General features: G+C 44.0%; 1 protein-coding gene across 4 annotated transcripts in view; it reads right to left on the bottom strand.

Moving 5' to 3' along the window:
• PCDH15 (protocadherin related 15) overlaps nt 1-16,629 on the bottom strand; it is a 3,978,145-nt gene that overhangs the window by 3,071,116 nt on the left and 890,400 nt on the right. For all 4 annotated transcript variants that reach the window (XM_069611238.1, XM_069611242.1, XM_069611241.1 and 1 more), the window contains one exon: nt 12,893-13,053. In XM_069611238.1, coding sequence (XP_069467339.1) covers nt 12,893-13,053 — 161 coding nt within the window. The remainder of the gene's footprint in view (nt 1-12,892; nt 13,054-16,629) is intronic.

Raw genomic sequence — 16,629 nt, 5'->3', positions numbered from 1 at the left:
TCTTTCCTCTTCTCCTCTCCTGTAGACCCCCAAAGGTTAACGCTCTCACCTTAGGTAAGTGAATGCCGAGCTCTCCATCTGCCTCGGGGCAGGGTGCTGTAACCAGTTTCTTCACTGGATAGGTAGCGCAGGCCTCTTGACTTCAGAGGACTGCTGTCCGTCGTTTACTGCACGAACGGTAAGTTTCGAGTCATTCAAATGTCTTTAAAGTCTTTAGTAATGATGTCTCTTGTTTTGCAGGGTTCCGGCGATGGCAGATGACGGGCTGAAGTGAGTTGAAGATGGAGCCCGTGTGATGAATAGAAGCGCCTGGAAGCACGTAAGTAAGCGCTTGTTGCCTGCTTCGCTATGCGCTCTAACTGTCTTTTTATTTTGCAGGTACGAGTTCGGAGCGGCTGCAGGGTGCCGGAATACCCATTGGATTAGATGTGGAAAGGAGTAATGGCACGTGAGTATTAAAGTTCCCCAATGTCTTTAAACGCACCTTGTTTTGTCTTCCAGATGCGGGATGCAGCGCCGAAGGCCTCCGGAGCGTGCGAAGAGTTGGTAAACTTTTGTCTTTCAGATGCCGGAATGCAGTGTGAAGACCTCCGGAGCGCACGAAGAGTAGGTAAGCCTTTGCCTTTCAGATGCCGGAATGCTAACCTGTTCTTTCTTGTCTTTATAGGTGTTGCTGAAGACTGGATTCAGGATGGTAAGCCTTTGCCTTTCAGATGCCGGAATGCTAACCTGTTCTTTCTTGTCTTTATAGGTGTTGCTGAAGACTGGATTCAGGATGGTAAGCCTTTTTCCTTAGGCCCAGGACCGGATGCAGAAGACACGATGAGCGTTCTGCTGCAGAGGTTGCAGAATAACGCAAAGCAAGATTCATCCACCGGGTGTGGTTTAAATAGCCTCCTGTAGTGCTTAGGTGTCTCCTTCCACAGCCACGCCTAAGTAAGAAAAGAGTTCCTGGTAAGACAAGAGTTCCTGCCTTCCAGAAGAGTTCCAGTGTTCTGAATCTAGGGAGTGGCTCCAGCCCCGCCCAACAGGAAAAGTAGTTCCAAACAGAAGAGGATCAGAGGCTCAACTGGCAGGCAAGTAAGCAGCATGGTCTGCTGAAGGTAAGTCCACCCAAGCATTATGAGCCCGGCGCTTCCAGTGCTGGGACTGGGCATATTTATGAGCCTGGTGCCACTGGCGCCAGGACTGGGTCCAAAAGGTCCCAATTGGGACTGGTTGGCACTCGGAAACCTGGGTTATGGATCTGCTTCCAAGGGAGTTGGGAAAACCCTGACCTTTTGGAAGCAGAGATCATGACAGTACCCCCCCTCAAGGCCCCTCCCAAACCGGGCTTCTCCGGGGGTTTTGGCTTGTCAGGAAATGTTCGGTGAAATCTTTTGATTAGGCGAGGAGCGTGGACATATTCAGCAGGTTCCCAGGATCTCTCTTGGGGGCCGTAGCCTTTCCAGTCAATTAGGTAGAATAGTTTAGATTTGGAGATCTTGGAGTCCAGAATGCTTTTGACTTCAAACTCGAGTTCTCCATCCACTAGGATAGGTTTTGGAGATTTGGTTAGTCGGGTTTGAGGTTGCACGGGTTTTAATAGAGAGACGTGGAAGACCGGATGTATCTTCATGTGCGGGGGCAAGTCCAACTTGACCGCTACTGGGTTTACTATGGTAGTGATGGAATAGGGACCAAGGTATCTTGGGTTGAATGTGCGTGGCCCTTTTAGAGATAGATATTTGGTGGATAACCAGACTTGATCCCCTACTTGATAGTGAGGGGCTTCCTTCCGATGTTGATCTGCTCCTTTCTTGTATTGTTCTTTAGCCCTTTGAAGGTGAGAAACAGCTTCCTTAAAGGCTTGGGTGATTGTAGAATGCAGGTAGTCTACTGCTGGTGTTTCAAGATCTTGGAGGGGATCCAACTCCGAGGTTCGAGGGTGACTGCCGTACAAAAGAAAAAAAGGGGTTTTCCCAGTTCCCGAATGGACAGAGTTATTGTAGGCATACTCGGCTATCCAAAGGATATCTTTCCAAGTTTTTTCAGTTTGTTGCAGCATGCACCGTAAATACTGTTCCAGAGTTTGATTGGTCCTCTCGGTTTGTCCGTCGGTCTGAGGGTGGTGACTGGTCGATAGTCTCACATCAATTTGAGCCGACCGACAGCAACTTCACCAAAAATGAGAAATAAATTGACTACCTCGATCCGAAATTAGAACCGAAGGAAAACCGTGCAGTCGGACGATGTTTTCGAGAAATTCTCGGGCCAGAGTTGCTGCTGTTGGCAAGCCTTTGAGCGGAATGAAATGCGCCATCTTGGAGAATAAGTCCACGATTACTAGAATCGTATTGTATCCGGAGCATGGAGGTAGATCGGTGATGAAGTCCATAGAAAGCGTATGCCAAGGGCGAGGTGGGATGTCAATAGGGCATAAGAGGCCTGCTGGTCTTTCCTTTTGACTCTTGTTTTGGGCGCATACTCCACAGGACATTATAAAGTCTCTGATATCTTTTTTCCAAGACGGCCACCAGAAGTAGCGCTTGATCTTTTCTGAGGTCTTGGCTATACCGGGATGACCTTCCATTAAAGAGTCGTGATAACAAGAGATTACTTTTTTCTGTAAATCTGTGCTGGGTAGGTATAATCGTTTTTGGAAATACAATAAGTTGTCCTTTACTGCAAAGTCCTTTCCCTGCAGATGCCAATTCTGTATGTCTGCTGGAGTTACAAGTTGCCTGGCTTTATCCTTAACTTCCTCTATGGATTCTGTGGCGATTACACCCAGAATTCTTTGTTCGGGAATGATTGGTACAGGTTTAGGGTTGACCAAGTGTTCTTCCACTCCCATCCGAGAAAGGGCATCGGCTTTACCGTTCTTTGTACCAGGTCGATAGGTAATTATGAAGTCAAACTCGGCAAAGAATAATGCCCAACGGAGTTGTCTAGAGGATTGGGCTTTTGCGGTCTTCAAATATTGCAGGTTTCGGTGATCCGTAATCACAGTAACGGTGTGTCGAGCCCCCAGCAGATAATGCCGCCAAGCCTTAAAGGCAGACTTGATAGCCAGAAGTTCCTTGTCAGTAATCGTGTAATTGATTTCAGGAGGCGAGAATTTGCGGGACCAAAATGCCACGGGATGCAGCTGATTGGTTACCGGGTCCTTTTGTGATAGAACTGCCCCCATGGCAAGGCTTGAAGCATCAGTTTCCACGATGTAGGGGAGTTCGGGGCGAGGGTGTTTTAAGATTGGTGCAGAGATAAATTTAGTCTTCAAATCCTGGAAAGCTTGTTCCGCCTCGGTAGACCATTCAAAACGTTTGTTTTTCTTTAACAAGGCAGTGATGGGCTGGACTATTCGAGAGAATTCGGGGATAAATCTGCGGTAAAAGTTAGCGAAGCCTAACATGCTTTGCACACCTTTTACGGAGGATGGTGATGGCCATTTGAGAACTGCATCGACCTTCTTTGAATCCATACGCACTCCGCCAGGTGATAATATGAATCCCAAGAATTCAACTTCAGTCACGTTGAAAACACATTTTTCCAATTTAGCGAAAAGTTTGTGTTGACGCAATCTTTCGAGGACCATTTTCACGTGTTTCCGATGTTCAGATTCCGATGAAGAATAAACGAGGATGTCGTCAATGTAAACAACAACACATACATCTATGAGCTCTCTGAGGACATCGTTCATAAAATATTGAAAGGCGGCCGGGGCATTGCAAAGTCCGAAGGGCATGACCTGATATTCAAATAGCCCATACTTGGTGCGGAAGGCCGTCTTCCATTCATCGCCCTCTTTTACTCGTACCAAGTGGTAAGCTCCTCTAAGATCCAGCTTTGTATATATGCATGCTTTTCTGACTTGGTCCAGGAGTTCAGGGATCAAAGGTAACGGATATCTATTCTTAACGGTGATCTGGTTCAGGGAGCGATAATCGATACAAGTTCTAAGGTCTCCTTCCTTTTTTGGAACGAAGAACAAAGCTGAAGAAGCAGGGGACTTGGAAGGACGAATAAACCCATTTGCCAGGTATTGATCCAGGTATTGTCGAAGGTGAAGGTTCTCAGGCTCGGTGAGGGCATAAATTCTACTACAAGGAGGAGTAGATCCAGGTATCAGGTCTATCTGGCAGTCATAAGACCTATGAGGAGGTAGGGAGTTAGCCTGATCCTTCCGGAAAACATCTTGGTATTCTAGGTATTCGGGAGGTAACTGGGGAGTCTCTGAAGAAATTGCGGCCAGTGCAACACCAGGTGGAGGGTGACAAGTAGAGACACATTCTGGAAACTGGACAGTTCTTGCTCGCCAATCGATCAGAGGATTGTGTTTCTCTAACCAAGGTATTCCTAGAATAATCTGAAACTGAGGGGCCTTGATCACATCGAACACGATCTTCTCATGGTGTCCATCTTGACTTACTAGCATCACCTCTTGAGTGGTATGCGTTACTGGCCCGGAGGCTATCTCCGTACCATCCACCGTAGTAATGACGTCCTTTACAGCCTTGGGACAAAGAGTTAGATTCATCCTCAAAACCATTTCATGATCCACATAATTGCCGATGGCACCGCTGTCGACGTAAGCTTCAATTGCATGTAATCGATCTGGATTATCAGGGCTAATGAGGACCATAGGTATCACGAAATGCGAGGTCACGGAACTGGTTTTCACGCTCGGCAAGAGGACCTCTATTCTTGTCGGGCGAGGTTGTTTCCCTGCTCAGAGTTTGTAACTTTGGTAACTGCAGCTCCTACTGCCTTCTTGGCAGGTTTCACCGGACAGTCTCGAAGAAAGTGCCTTGAGTTTCCGCAATATAGGCATAATTGTAACTGTTTCCTCCTTTCCCGCTCCCTTTGTGTTAGAGGACCTTTCAGACCCCCTATTTGCATGGGTTCCCCGGAGTCTACTCCTTTGGAAGGAGTTGGCGGTTTGGAAAATACTCGAGCATCAAACTTGGAACGATCGGCCTTCCTGTTCTGCAGCCTGTGATCTATTTGAACGACCAAGTCTATATAATCCGAACAGTCTTGTGGGGGATTCACTACTTGGGCTAAAACGTCTTTGAGCTCTCCACGTAGACCTCTATAAAACAGGGTAATCCTTTTGTCCTCAGGCCATTGAGTTTCCACTATTAGTCTATTGAAAGATGCAATATAAGCCAAAAGGTCTTGATTACCCTGTCGCAACGAAAGAAGCTCATTGTCCAAGGCCTGCCCCAGTGAATGTCTTGCGAACAGTTTTTCCATACTAAGCTGAAAGGCTTGAAAATCATGGAGAACCGGATCATCTTGATTAACTAGAGGGATCGACCAGTCTGCCGCATTGCCACTAAGGTACGAAAGTACAAAAGCTACTTTCGCTTGATCAGTTGGAAAGGCTGCTGGCCGGCATAAGAAGTGCAACCGGCACTGATTGATAAATACTGCAAACCTCTTTGGGTCACCAGAAAATCGTTCGGGCGGAGCCAGAGGTACATTCCCAGGTAGGTTGATCTGCACTGGATTCATAGAGGATGTTGAAGGAAGATTTGCCCCTGATGCGGGTAACGGGGTCTGACCGGCTTGTGACTGTAGCACTTGTCTAGCAAGATTGTCTGTTCTCTCCTTGGAAATAATTAGTTCCCTTCTTAGAGCATTCGTTTCCTGACGAGCTGCATGCACTTCTGCCCTTAGTTCCCCAAGTAACCGGGCTAGGGGGTCAGTATCCGAGGTTTCCATAGCGCCTGGGCGAGAGTTTTGCGGTAGGCTTTGCGTTCTGTAACGCTCACCTGATTCTCGCAGAGGCGCCGGTCTTGACTGGGCGACTACCGTATCTTCAAAGGTGATGTGTAGCACCCGGTTGGCTCTTTGGGCTGGACCTCTGTGCACTGTATGCCTGACGTGTAGAGTAAGATGTCTGCAGATAGAAAATATGGGGTTAATGAACTGGGGTTATTGGGGTGTCCCTATCTCTTTCCTCTTCTCCTCTCCTGTAGACCCCCAAAGGTTAACGCTCTCACCTTAGGTAAGTGAATGCCGAGCTCTCCATCTGCCTCGGGGCAGGGTGCTGTAACCAGTTTCTTCACTGGATAGGTAGCGCAGGCCTCTTGACTTCAGAGGACTGCTGTCCGTCGTTTACTGCACGAACGGTAAGTTTCGAGTCATTCAAATGTCTTTAAAGTCTTTAGTAATGATGTCTCTTGTTTTGCAGGGTTCCGGCGATAGCGGATGACAGGCTGAAGTGAGTTGAAGATGGAGCCCGTGTGATGAATAGAAGCGCCTGGAAGCACGTAAGTAAGCGCTTGTTGCCTGCTTCGCTATGCGCTCTAACTGTCTTTTTATTTTGCAGGTACGAATTCGGAGCGGCTGCAGGGTGCCGGAATACCCACTGGATTAGATGTGGAAAGGAGTAATGGCACGTGAGTATTAAAGTTCCCCAATGTCTTTAAACGCACCTTGTTTTGTCTTTCAGATGCGGGATGCAGCGCCGAAGGCCTCCGGAGCGTGCGAAGAGTTGGTAAACTTTTGTCTTTCAGATGCCGGAATGCAGTGTGAAGACCTCCGGAGCGCACAAAGAGTAGGTAAGCCTTTGCCTTTCAGATGCCGGAATGCTAACCTGTTCTTTCTTGTCTTTATAGGTGTTGCTGAAGACTGGATTCAGGATGGTAAGCCTTTTTCCTTAGGCCCAGGACCGGATGCAGAAGACACGATGAGCGTTCTGCTGCAGAGGTTGCAGAATAACGCAAAGCAAGATTCATCCACCGGGTGTGGTTTAAATAGCCTCCTGTAGTGCTTAGGTGTCTCCTTCCACAGCCACGCCTAAGTAAGAAAAGAGTTCCTGGTAAGACAAGAGTTCCTGCCTTCCAGAAGAGTTCCAGTGTTCTGAATCTAGGGAGTGGCTCCAGCCCCGCCCAACAGGAAAAGTAGTTCCAAACAGAAGAGGATCAGAGGCTCAACTGGCAGGCAAGTAAGCAGCATGGTCTGCTGAAGGTAAGTCCACCCAAGCATTATGAGCCCGGCGCTTCCAGCGCTGGGACTGGGCATATTTATGAGCCTGGTGCCACTGGCGCCAGGACTGGGTCCAAAAGGTCCCAATTGGGACTGGTTGGCACTCGGAACCTGGGTTATGGATCTGCTTCCAAGGGAGTTGGGAAAACCCTGACCTTTTGGAAGCAGAGATCATGACAGTACGTCTACTTATAAAATTATGAATGCTGCAAACATTACTAATGAACTTTTAATTGAGAAACCTGACAAAGCAAAAACTAAACTTTGGAACAATGATTGGATTAAAACAAGAATGGCTTGCTTGACACTGCAAAAATGTACAAAAGATCCATATAAATATAAATGTCGTGGACAAATTGAAAAATATCTGATTCAATCTCCGAGTCCATATCAGCGCTCGGATTTCTTGAGATTTAGGCTAAACATTTGGCCAACAAAAGAAATTATGGCAAAATGGGGTAAAACCCCAAAAGAAGACATTCAATGTCACTTCTGCATGACCTGTAATGAGACCTTGAAACACCTAATAGTGGAATGTCGAGCCTTATTGTTTGTACGAATATGTTACTTCAAACATTTGTTTGACAGTAATTATGTATTAGATATGGAAGAGCTATGGATGAGACTATTTGTGGGAGGTTCGAAATCTATAAGATATGCAACTGTAAAATATCTTAATCATGTGATGCCGAAGCCAACTAGGAAACTTGGGCCAGATGAAAATTTTGATATTCCATCAAAAATGAATTAGCACTGTCTTTTAATTGAATACAATGACTATGTATATTATGATAAGCTCACCATGCCTCACATGTGAAATAAGGAAGAATCTAAATGTAAATAATCGAAATGATGTGATTCTGAAAATATTTGATTTTTTTCTTCTAAACTAAGTTATTTATTTTATCTATTTTTGCATGTACTTGTTGAAAGTTCAGATTAATCTCTGAACCAAAACAACAATAAAAAAAAATAAAAAAAGAAGTGTTTAACTTTAGTGAGTTAACAGCAGAGTAGGAGTGATGATTGTTCAAGGCAGTTTGAACCCCTCCTGGAGTTGGGTCAAGGAGGACAATATCATCGGCCTAACCCATCCTAACACCTCCTTCTCCCAATTTGGGTGGTATGCAAGTCAAATCAACCAATGCCTTCCCCATATCAGACAAATACAATTTAAACCACATGTGAGCCAAAATGCAGCCTTGCCGACTCCCTTGTAGGTATTAATCCAACTAGTGGTCCCCATTACCTTCCAACTGCACTTTAACTCAGGTCTCATCATGCAAGATCATAATATTTTTTAACACTCCAAGAGAAATCCCCCAGCTAGTCAGTTTCCTCCCAAAGTCTTGCTCTATCAACTGTATCAAAAGTGGCGCTATAGTCTATGAATACAACATATACAGGTCTATTGCGAAATAGTGATGATTGTTGGATAACGGATGTTAGAGCTAAGACATTAACTGTAGTGCCACAGCCTATTCGGGAACCAATTTGGTTTAATGGTATGATGTTTTCAGCCTTCACCCAACTGGTTAGTTCCGCAAGAAGGACCCCCAGTAAAAACCTGGGCTGGCACATCGAGCATCACCAAAAGGCTTTAATTGAGGGTATCTGCATGGGCTCATTCTTCAGCACAGGTACTAGAATGCTGTCATGCCAAGAATGATGTATGGTCTGAGTGGATGTGACGCAAGTAAAGAGTTGGTGCAAAACATCTGCCCATAATGGGACATCATCTTTAATCAACAGGTTGCATAGACCATCGGGATGAGAGCACTAGAGGGTTTGCTGATATTAATCAGCCTTCCCACCTCTTCTTTGCTTTTAGTGTACTTCCATGCTCCAAGGGAGTGGTCAATGCTAGTTTGTCCCAATACGTGTCCTCAGAGTACTAGAAATATACATGATCTACTGCTGCTCGGGAACCCCATTGATATCACAATGAGGAAAATCATTTCCATTAATGATCTTCCAAAATGTATTGAACCATTATAGTCAGAACCAGCTCTCTCCATTATGGACATTCACCCAAACAATGGTGTAATCTCAGACATTTAAAGTATTTAGCCCTGATTAACCTCTACCCAATTGCATACTGTGAGGAGTCAGATAAAGAATGTCCTAAGGCACATAACTCTCTTTGATTGTTTCTCTTTTTGTCCCTTATCTCTTTGTCATGACATGTCTGTGTTTTCTATTCAATCCTGTTGTCCTCCTATTATTTCCTATCATTTTAGGAAATAACTCTCTCTAATCAGTCCTATATAAAGGGTGACAGTGCTAATTTCCCCCCAAAATTCAGTATATAAAATACCTACTTCTCTTGCACTTCCTAAGAATTCATATCCTCTGCATGCCAGCTTGTTGATTCTTGAAAAATAATCTGCTTTGACCATTCTTGGATGAAGGCAGCGAGATCCAATTTATGAGTGAAACTGCATTCATATTATCAGAGAAATCCCCCAAATCAATAATCTGGATTACATCTGCTCGCGTCTACTGCAAACCTGCTTCCTCTTGTGTTGGTTGGTCTTGGGGGTGGCAATCACAGGATATGAGAAATGGGGCTGTGTCTACACATTATGTGTGATGTGTGATTTGTGGGCAGAGGCAGCATTACCTTACTAAATGTTAGTCTATGCTGTGACCTGGCATATTTTGTGATGTGTTTTCCCTTTGCACACCATGCTTACATGCAATCATATAACGTTCCTTTGCAAAGAATTGTTTTTTGTCTGTATAGGTCTTTAGTGATTTGAGGTCAACATCACCTCAATGGCCACACAACCAATGTATGTTGACTTAAGACCCCATTTATGTGTGTTACCATATTCAGGTGTCAACGCAAGCAGTATTGTCAAAGCAAGCAGGCTTAATTTAAGCCACACAACCAAATCACAGTGTGATTTAACAAAGGACATATTATAAAGAATAAACATTTGTATTAAACCAAATCCCTCACTAACAGGATAATGTAAATAAAATAACAAGAACAATATTGCGAACACAATAAGTCCCCAATGTGTTCATTTATAGTGCCATTTCCAGATGCAAGTACATTACACCTGTGCATTCAGAAATGTTATGGACAGGGGCTAACTTAATAAAGGATGTGTACATTGATCAAATGCTTGCAGAGACTTTATGGCTGGCTGTAAGAACACAGATTATACAAATATTGCAAGACTAAAACCCCTCATTAACACTCCCAGCAGAAATTCCAACTCACAAAGAGAGGTGATCATAGAGGTTTTGGGTAGACAAGGCAGAAATTGGCACTGGGTATCAACTGACCAGAGTGTCCAATGGGAACTTAGAGAGATTTCTAGAATGGGAGCACAGGGCTGTATGGACCCTGGAATGTTATTCTTCAGTGGGAGGTGTGTGGTCAGACAAGGTGCAGAAGGAGCAAGAAACCGGAGAGGAGTGTGCTGATAGTTTAAAGTAGAGGAGATGGGGTTGAGAGATTCGAAGCAATTTTGCTGTATACCTACAGTTGAGAGAGTGAGAGTAAGAGGAAGATCAGGAAGGAACGGAATGGCAGAAATAGGATAGCGAGGAACAGGAAGATTGAGATATAAGAGGGAGAGAGAGGATAATTAGTAGGTAGGTGGAGAGTTGGGATGGGCGGAGTGAGAAAAAGAGGAGATTAGATTTAGGAAGAGTATGATCAGGAGGATGGAAGGGAATTGAGACAGGAGCATTAAAGAGCGGAGAAATATCAGATGGGGAGAAGAGGGCGAAAGTAGGACGGCTGAGAGGGAGAGTGGAGAAGTGCATGGAATATTGAGAATAAGAACTGGAAGGCTACTACAAAACAACCAGGCTACCCAAGTTTAGGTCATCTAGAAAGTGCCAGATGGAGCTATAGAGATAAGGATACAGCCTTTAGGCCTCAATAGAGAAGGCAAGTCTAGACAGTATGGCACACTATCTATAGCGAACCAATATTAAATTATCTCATTTGTGAGTAGGGAGCCTTGGTTAGGGAGGTGAGAACTTACTTCAAGGCTGAGAGCAAGAATTCAGGGACAACCGTATACTCAGAACCCCAGTTGCGTTTGTTTGTATGTTGTATCTTAATCGATTGACTGAAAACATACTATTAGTGTAACATGAGTTACTGACAACCCTGTCACAAACTCTAATTACTGGAGATGAGAGAAACCTGTCATTGACATGTTTCAAACATCAAGCTAAAAATAACATATGAATAAAAAAAAAAAGAACTGCATCATGCAATTGTTGTCCTAGCACCAAGGTTTCGGCGTGGGTTGAACTGCATGTTATTATGTACTGTATAGCTGATGCCCTAGGTCCCTTTGACTTTAAGTAGAAAAGCATTTTTTACACATGGCATTCCCAGGGTCTTACTTGAAGGGGCGCAATTTATTTTGAGTTGTGCTTTATGCTGCCTTGATTATCTTTTCTATGCATGTATTATAGATTTATCTAAACAAATGGCATCTTCTTATGAGATTCTGAAGGACAACAGCACTCCTCTGAAGAGTGTCCAAGAAACCACTAAGCATTATCAGGTTCGTGTCTATGGTATTGCAGTAGGAGATTGGGCCTGCTCTTTTTGTTGCTGTGTGGGGTGAAATACGAATGACATTCATGTGGAACATATACCTTTTCAAGACACGGGGTGATATCACAGAAATAGCCCCAAAAGCACAAAAAACACATATGCCACAAAATATATAATTTGCAGGATTTTCCTAGTGCCGTTAGGGAAAATATTCTCTACGAATGCATTCTAAAGGGAGTGAGGGAGTGCGGTGGTGCCTACATTAGCAGATCAGCGTACAGCCCAAGGTAATAATAAAATTCTGCTTGGCCTGGTATATATGTCCATTACAGAACAGGTCCTGGGCATATGCAGTTCTGAAGAGAGACTTAGACTGCAGAACACAAGGGAAGGACCTTAACCATCTTCCAAAGGCTGCATCCGGTATGAAGCCTGGGCGTGGAACTTTGGGGATCCTTTTAGGGAGTGTACACCCAGAGTTTTGTCTTACACCCAGTATGGAGAGTGGCGCGGGAGGCCGTTATTCTCCAGCGGTGCTCCTCCAATCGGTGTCAATGATGCATACAGTTGCAAATGCATGTGTACCACTTGACTGGGACCCACGTTGGGAATTATGTGCGCCCTGGCAACTAGAAACACTTGCAAGCATAATGTGCCTGTGCCCAACAGGTGTTAGTGCATGCTCGCTGTAATGTCTGTCAGCTCAGAGACAGTGCCACATGTGTGGACATCAGATTACGACTTCTGTTAGCATAAAGGAGTCCGAGCTTTGTTCTTTGCTTTACGTGTATCCCATTCGTTTTTGGACTAAATGAAACCATCCCTAAATATTGTCGTTTATTTGTATCCATGTACGTGGGCAAAGAGGGACATCTTTTGCAGTGTTTAGGACTGCAACTCCCATCAGTCCTATACAGCATAAACAATGTTGAGGCATCCTGGCAGTCACAGTTCAAAAGATCTGGAGACCCGCACTTAAAACATATCTCATTCCACATTTTGAATTCTGCATTAACCGTTGCTCCTTTCTTCATGCATCACGTTAAAATTATTCAGCCGCTTGTATTTACCGACACAAAAATATAATTTTATGAATGTCAATTTACAATCCTGCATAGTTACAGGATTGTAATTTATTCATGTGGAAATGGCTATATTCAAACAACAACGTACACAATGTATCGCCAGTACATGCACCCCCCCACCCGCTCTCCCACTTACACGTGAGGTAGAAAGCCCAAATATAGTTCATTGGCATTCATTGAGCGTTGGGCCGGACTGCGTTATGGGGTTAGCATACCAGTTATAGAATATGGCGTCTGAATAATGCAACATGCACTGCAATATCTGAATTAAAAAAATACATAAAAAAACACTAACATCTCTGTCCAGAACTCGCCCCGTGCTATTCAGGTAGAGCCTTTGTGTGGAAGGTTCCAGAATCACCCAGTAATCCACATTGTTCCTCAAGGACAGCGTGATGGTAGCATCAGGTCCGCCAGCTGTTCCTTTGATTTGCATGTTGTCCACCAAAATAGTGCCTGCAAAACAAGAAGTGCAACGATTTAACAATCGTGACATAAAAAAAAAACTTAATTTCAGTCGTCATTAAGTATACTAACCAAAACCAACACTTCAAAATCTATTAAGTAGCAGAACAGCGCATAATTTATGAAAAGAGTCTCAGTGTTATGAAATACTAATTGGGCCATGCTGCCGAGCAAGAGTTAATGAGGAAGGAACCTTGCAGCTTTCAAATATGTGCATACATTTCAGAATTTGCATAACGGGCGCAGGTTTCAGTGTAGCTCGTTATGTGTCCATTAACCATGCATCACAATTGAGTCTTTCGCATTTGCTTCACGCCCAGTGATACAACAGAACATATACCAAGCCATTGCTCTGGAGGGACATACAGTGCTTAGTTTCTATAAAATAAGTGGCAGGGCTGAAATATTTTCCAGTATGCCTGTGACAAATCAGGGCAGGCAGCTCCCTGCCCACTGTTGCCACCACACAGGGTTGCTCCCCACGTTGTCAACATGGATGGGGTTAAAGCTGCAACTCCCACCAGTTTAATGAAGGTTGATAGATGTACAGACTATGGCAGATGTGATTAACAAACAGCAATTAACATAACATAAAATCATATACTTGTGTCTTGCTATGTGACAGGTGTGTATGTGTGCCTTTAAACACAATCCTCGTTAAGATCTTTGACAGTTTTTATATGATACTCATTAGAATCCTCTATATAACTGATCTACTTACATGTCAGTGTGCACATTTGTTAATGCATTTACAATTAAAAAAATATTTACTGTGAATATCTAGCTCTGATATTGTAGTTTGTGCTTATGTAACTGACTGTTAAAATAACTAAGTTGCCAGAACACCACACCATAACAAAAGGATTCTCAGACAATAAGTGCTGGGGCTTAGAAATCAATGCCAGGGCTGAGCCTTGGCAAACACCACCACAGATTAAGCACTGGGCACACACAACTGAATTACGAATACAAAATTACAAACACAAACATCTTAAAAGGTACTTAAAGTATTCCTGGCACATTTTCAGACAGGAACACAATATATGTTGCAGTTACCTTATTATGAAGCATTTAGTAGATTTATATAAGTAGTAAAACAATTTGAGTAAAGTAGGCATCAGTTATCATTGTGAGGAACCTAAACATACGGAGCTACAATATCTAATAATAGTAGGATCATTTGAAGTGTTTCCTTTTGTTTATGCTACCAATGACTTAATTGTTCTTGTTGTATTGTATACATTAATGATGACCATCTCCAATGTCATAACCTGTTTCAATGCACAGGGTTCGGCAAGATGGCGCAAGGAATCTTAAAAAGAAGCCAAGGTCTGGTCAAGTGATGTAGCACAGAAAAGAAGATCGTTCAGCATTTTGGGCGGGTTACTGAGACAAAGCAAGTTGGGGGATTGTCTAGGAGCAAGTAAGCGGGTGTGAGGAGACCCTCAAAAAGGACAGGACTCACCTGCTGCACGGTTGATAGAATGAAGCAGCAGCATTTGGTACAAGAGGGATTGGCAGGGAGCAGGGTGATAGTAAGCGGTCGATCGCGTGTAGCAAACACCTTTTGGACAACAATCCATTACAGAATAGCCATCATTCTGAATGCAGGAGACAAGGAAGAAAAGCTTGGAAAATTGCTTACCCACCTTTCTGCTGCTTCCCACCATTATGGGGGAGAATCCATGAGTCCAGCGTGCATGGTGTGGGTAATAGGTTCTCTGCAATTTCATCACAGGGATTTCATCAAATCCCAATTCACTGATTTGTTTTACCGCATTTTACTGTGTGGACGAGAACCCAACTCCCCTTATGCTCCCCTACACCACCCAGCTTTCTAAATACTAATCCCACCCCAATGTATACATTTGTGATAAAATGCACCAACATACTAAAGGTGCAATGGGATTCGATTTGACTGGCCTGTGATGAAAAGGGCCAGTAACAGATCAAAATCAATTGACATTGAAGTTCACTGTGTTTACCGTGGCAGCCACCATTGTTCATATTCACTGGGGATACCATCTGGCTCGCCACATTGGTGGTGCAGTGAAAGCCAGGTGATCCTGGGATCCTGCACTTTTCTCCTCAGTGATCCAGTGACTCCCAGATCCATTTCTGCCCTGTGCACAGACAGATCAGAACGATGATTAAACAGTACGATTGTACAGATGCACTAGACAGCAGGCTGTTTCACCCTAATTCACTTTGGCAATAAGAATATGGGAAAACGTGGGAACTGTTCCGGAGTTGGTTTTCCAAATGTAATGGTGGATGGCTTGTAACTATCAGGCATTTGTCACAACCATCCTAAAAGACTTTAAACCATCGAGACACAAGGGTGATATATGCCCACCCACCATTATTAAGGACTGCTCAATGGCATATGATCCCTTCATCGCCACCTTCATTAATACGTCCTTCTCCATGGGACTAGTTCCCACCTGTCTCAAGGAAGCTTGGGTATTCCCTCTTATCAAAAAAACCTGCGAAATGTCCTGAACAATTATAAACCAATCACAACCGTCCTATTCCTACAGAAAATCCTGGACAGCTACCTCACAATTGCCCGTGAAGTCATCGGATTGAGATTGGACTACTGTAATGCACTTTTCGCAGGCACCACAAAGCATAACATCCAGAAGATGCAGCTGATCCAAAACAATCCTTGGCAAGCAGCACTTAATATACCTGGAATAGAGCACATCCCCTCTGCAAGAAGAAACGTTCACTGGCTCCTGGTATCGGAAAGAATTCTATTCAAAACCCTCTCAATCACTCACGGATGCCTCACCAATGTTGCACCGCGTACCTCGCAGAGAAAATCTGGAAAGTAGAATCCTCCAGACCAATCAGGTCAGCCTACGCCGACTGACTCGTCCAACCCAAATTCAAATGGAGATGGAGATTCAAGCTTCCCCACGATCGCAGCTACACAAACTTGCAAGTTGAACAATCTTACTGGGCCTTCAGGAGAGCCCTAAAAACATGGCTACTTGCATAATGTTGACCGGGGAACGGTCCCTTACTAATTTTCCCACCGGTCTGCTCCTTTTGTAGCATGTACTGTAACAGATCCTTGATGCCCTCAGGTTGAGTGTGCTGTATAAATGGAAACATAAATAAATATTTCAGTTCTGAGTAGGTCCACCAAGCCCTCCAAGGATGGCCGAGGATGTTGTACAGAATGGGGCTAAGCTGTCGGGCTGTAATCAGTAGACACAGAATCCACACTTGACATGAACTTTAGTTTCATTTACTGGCAAATCAGGCAATGCTCAAGTAATAAGTGTTATATAAAGACTGGAAATTCACATTTGGACGATACCATTTACTTGAAGATGCTGAATATCTAGATATGCAGCTTGGAACAGCCTTTGTAGAAATGTGTATGTAATCTCTAGTTCTTTTAAACTAGTGTAGGCTTTACTGTCAACCAGTGGATGGGAGCTAAACAGCGGGCTAACTGGTAGTGTCTGCAAAGTTTTGGAACTGCACACTATCTAGGTTTCCAGACAGCATATTTAGTTTTGTTTAATACTTAAGGTTGCATAAACCTAGCTCGAA

This window comes from Ambystoma mexicanum, chromosome 8, assembly GCF_040938575.1.
Source record: "Ambystoma mexicanum isolate Mex_15411 chromosome 8, UKY_AmexF1_1, whole genome shotgun sequence".
NCBI classification, from domain to species: domain Eukaryota; kingdom Metazoa; phylum Chordata; class Amphibia; order Caudata; family Ambystomatidae; genus Ambystoma; species Ambystoma mexicanum.
The sequence above is the reverse complement of the archived record's forward strand: the minus strand, read 5'-3'. Positions and strand labels throughout refer to the sequence as shown.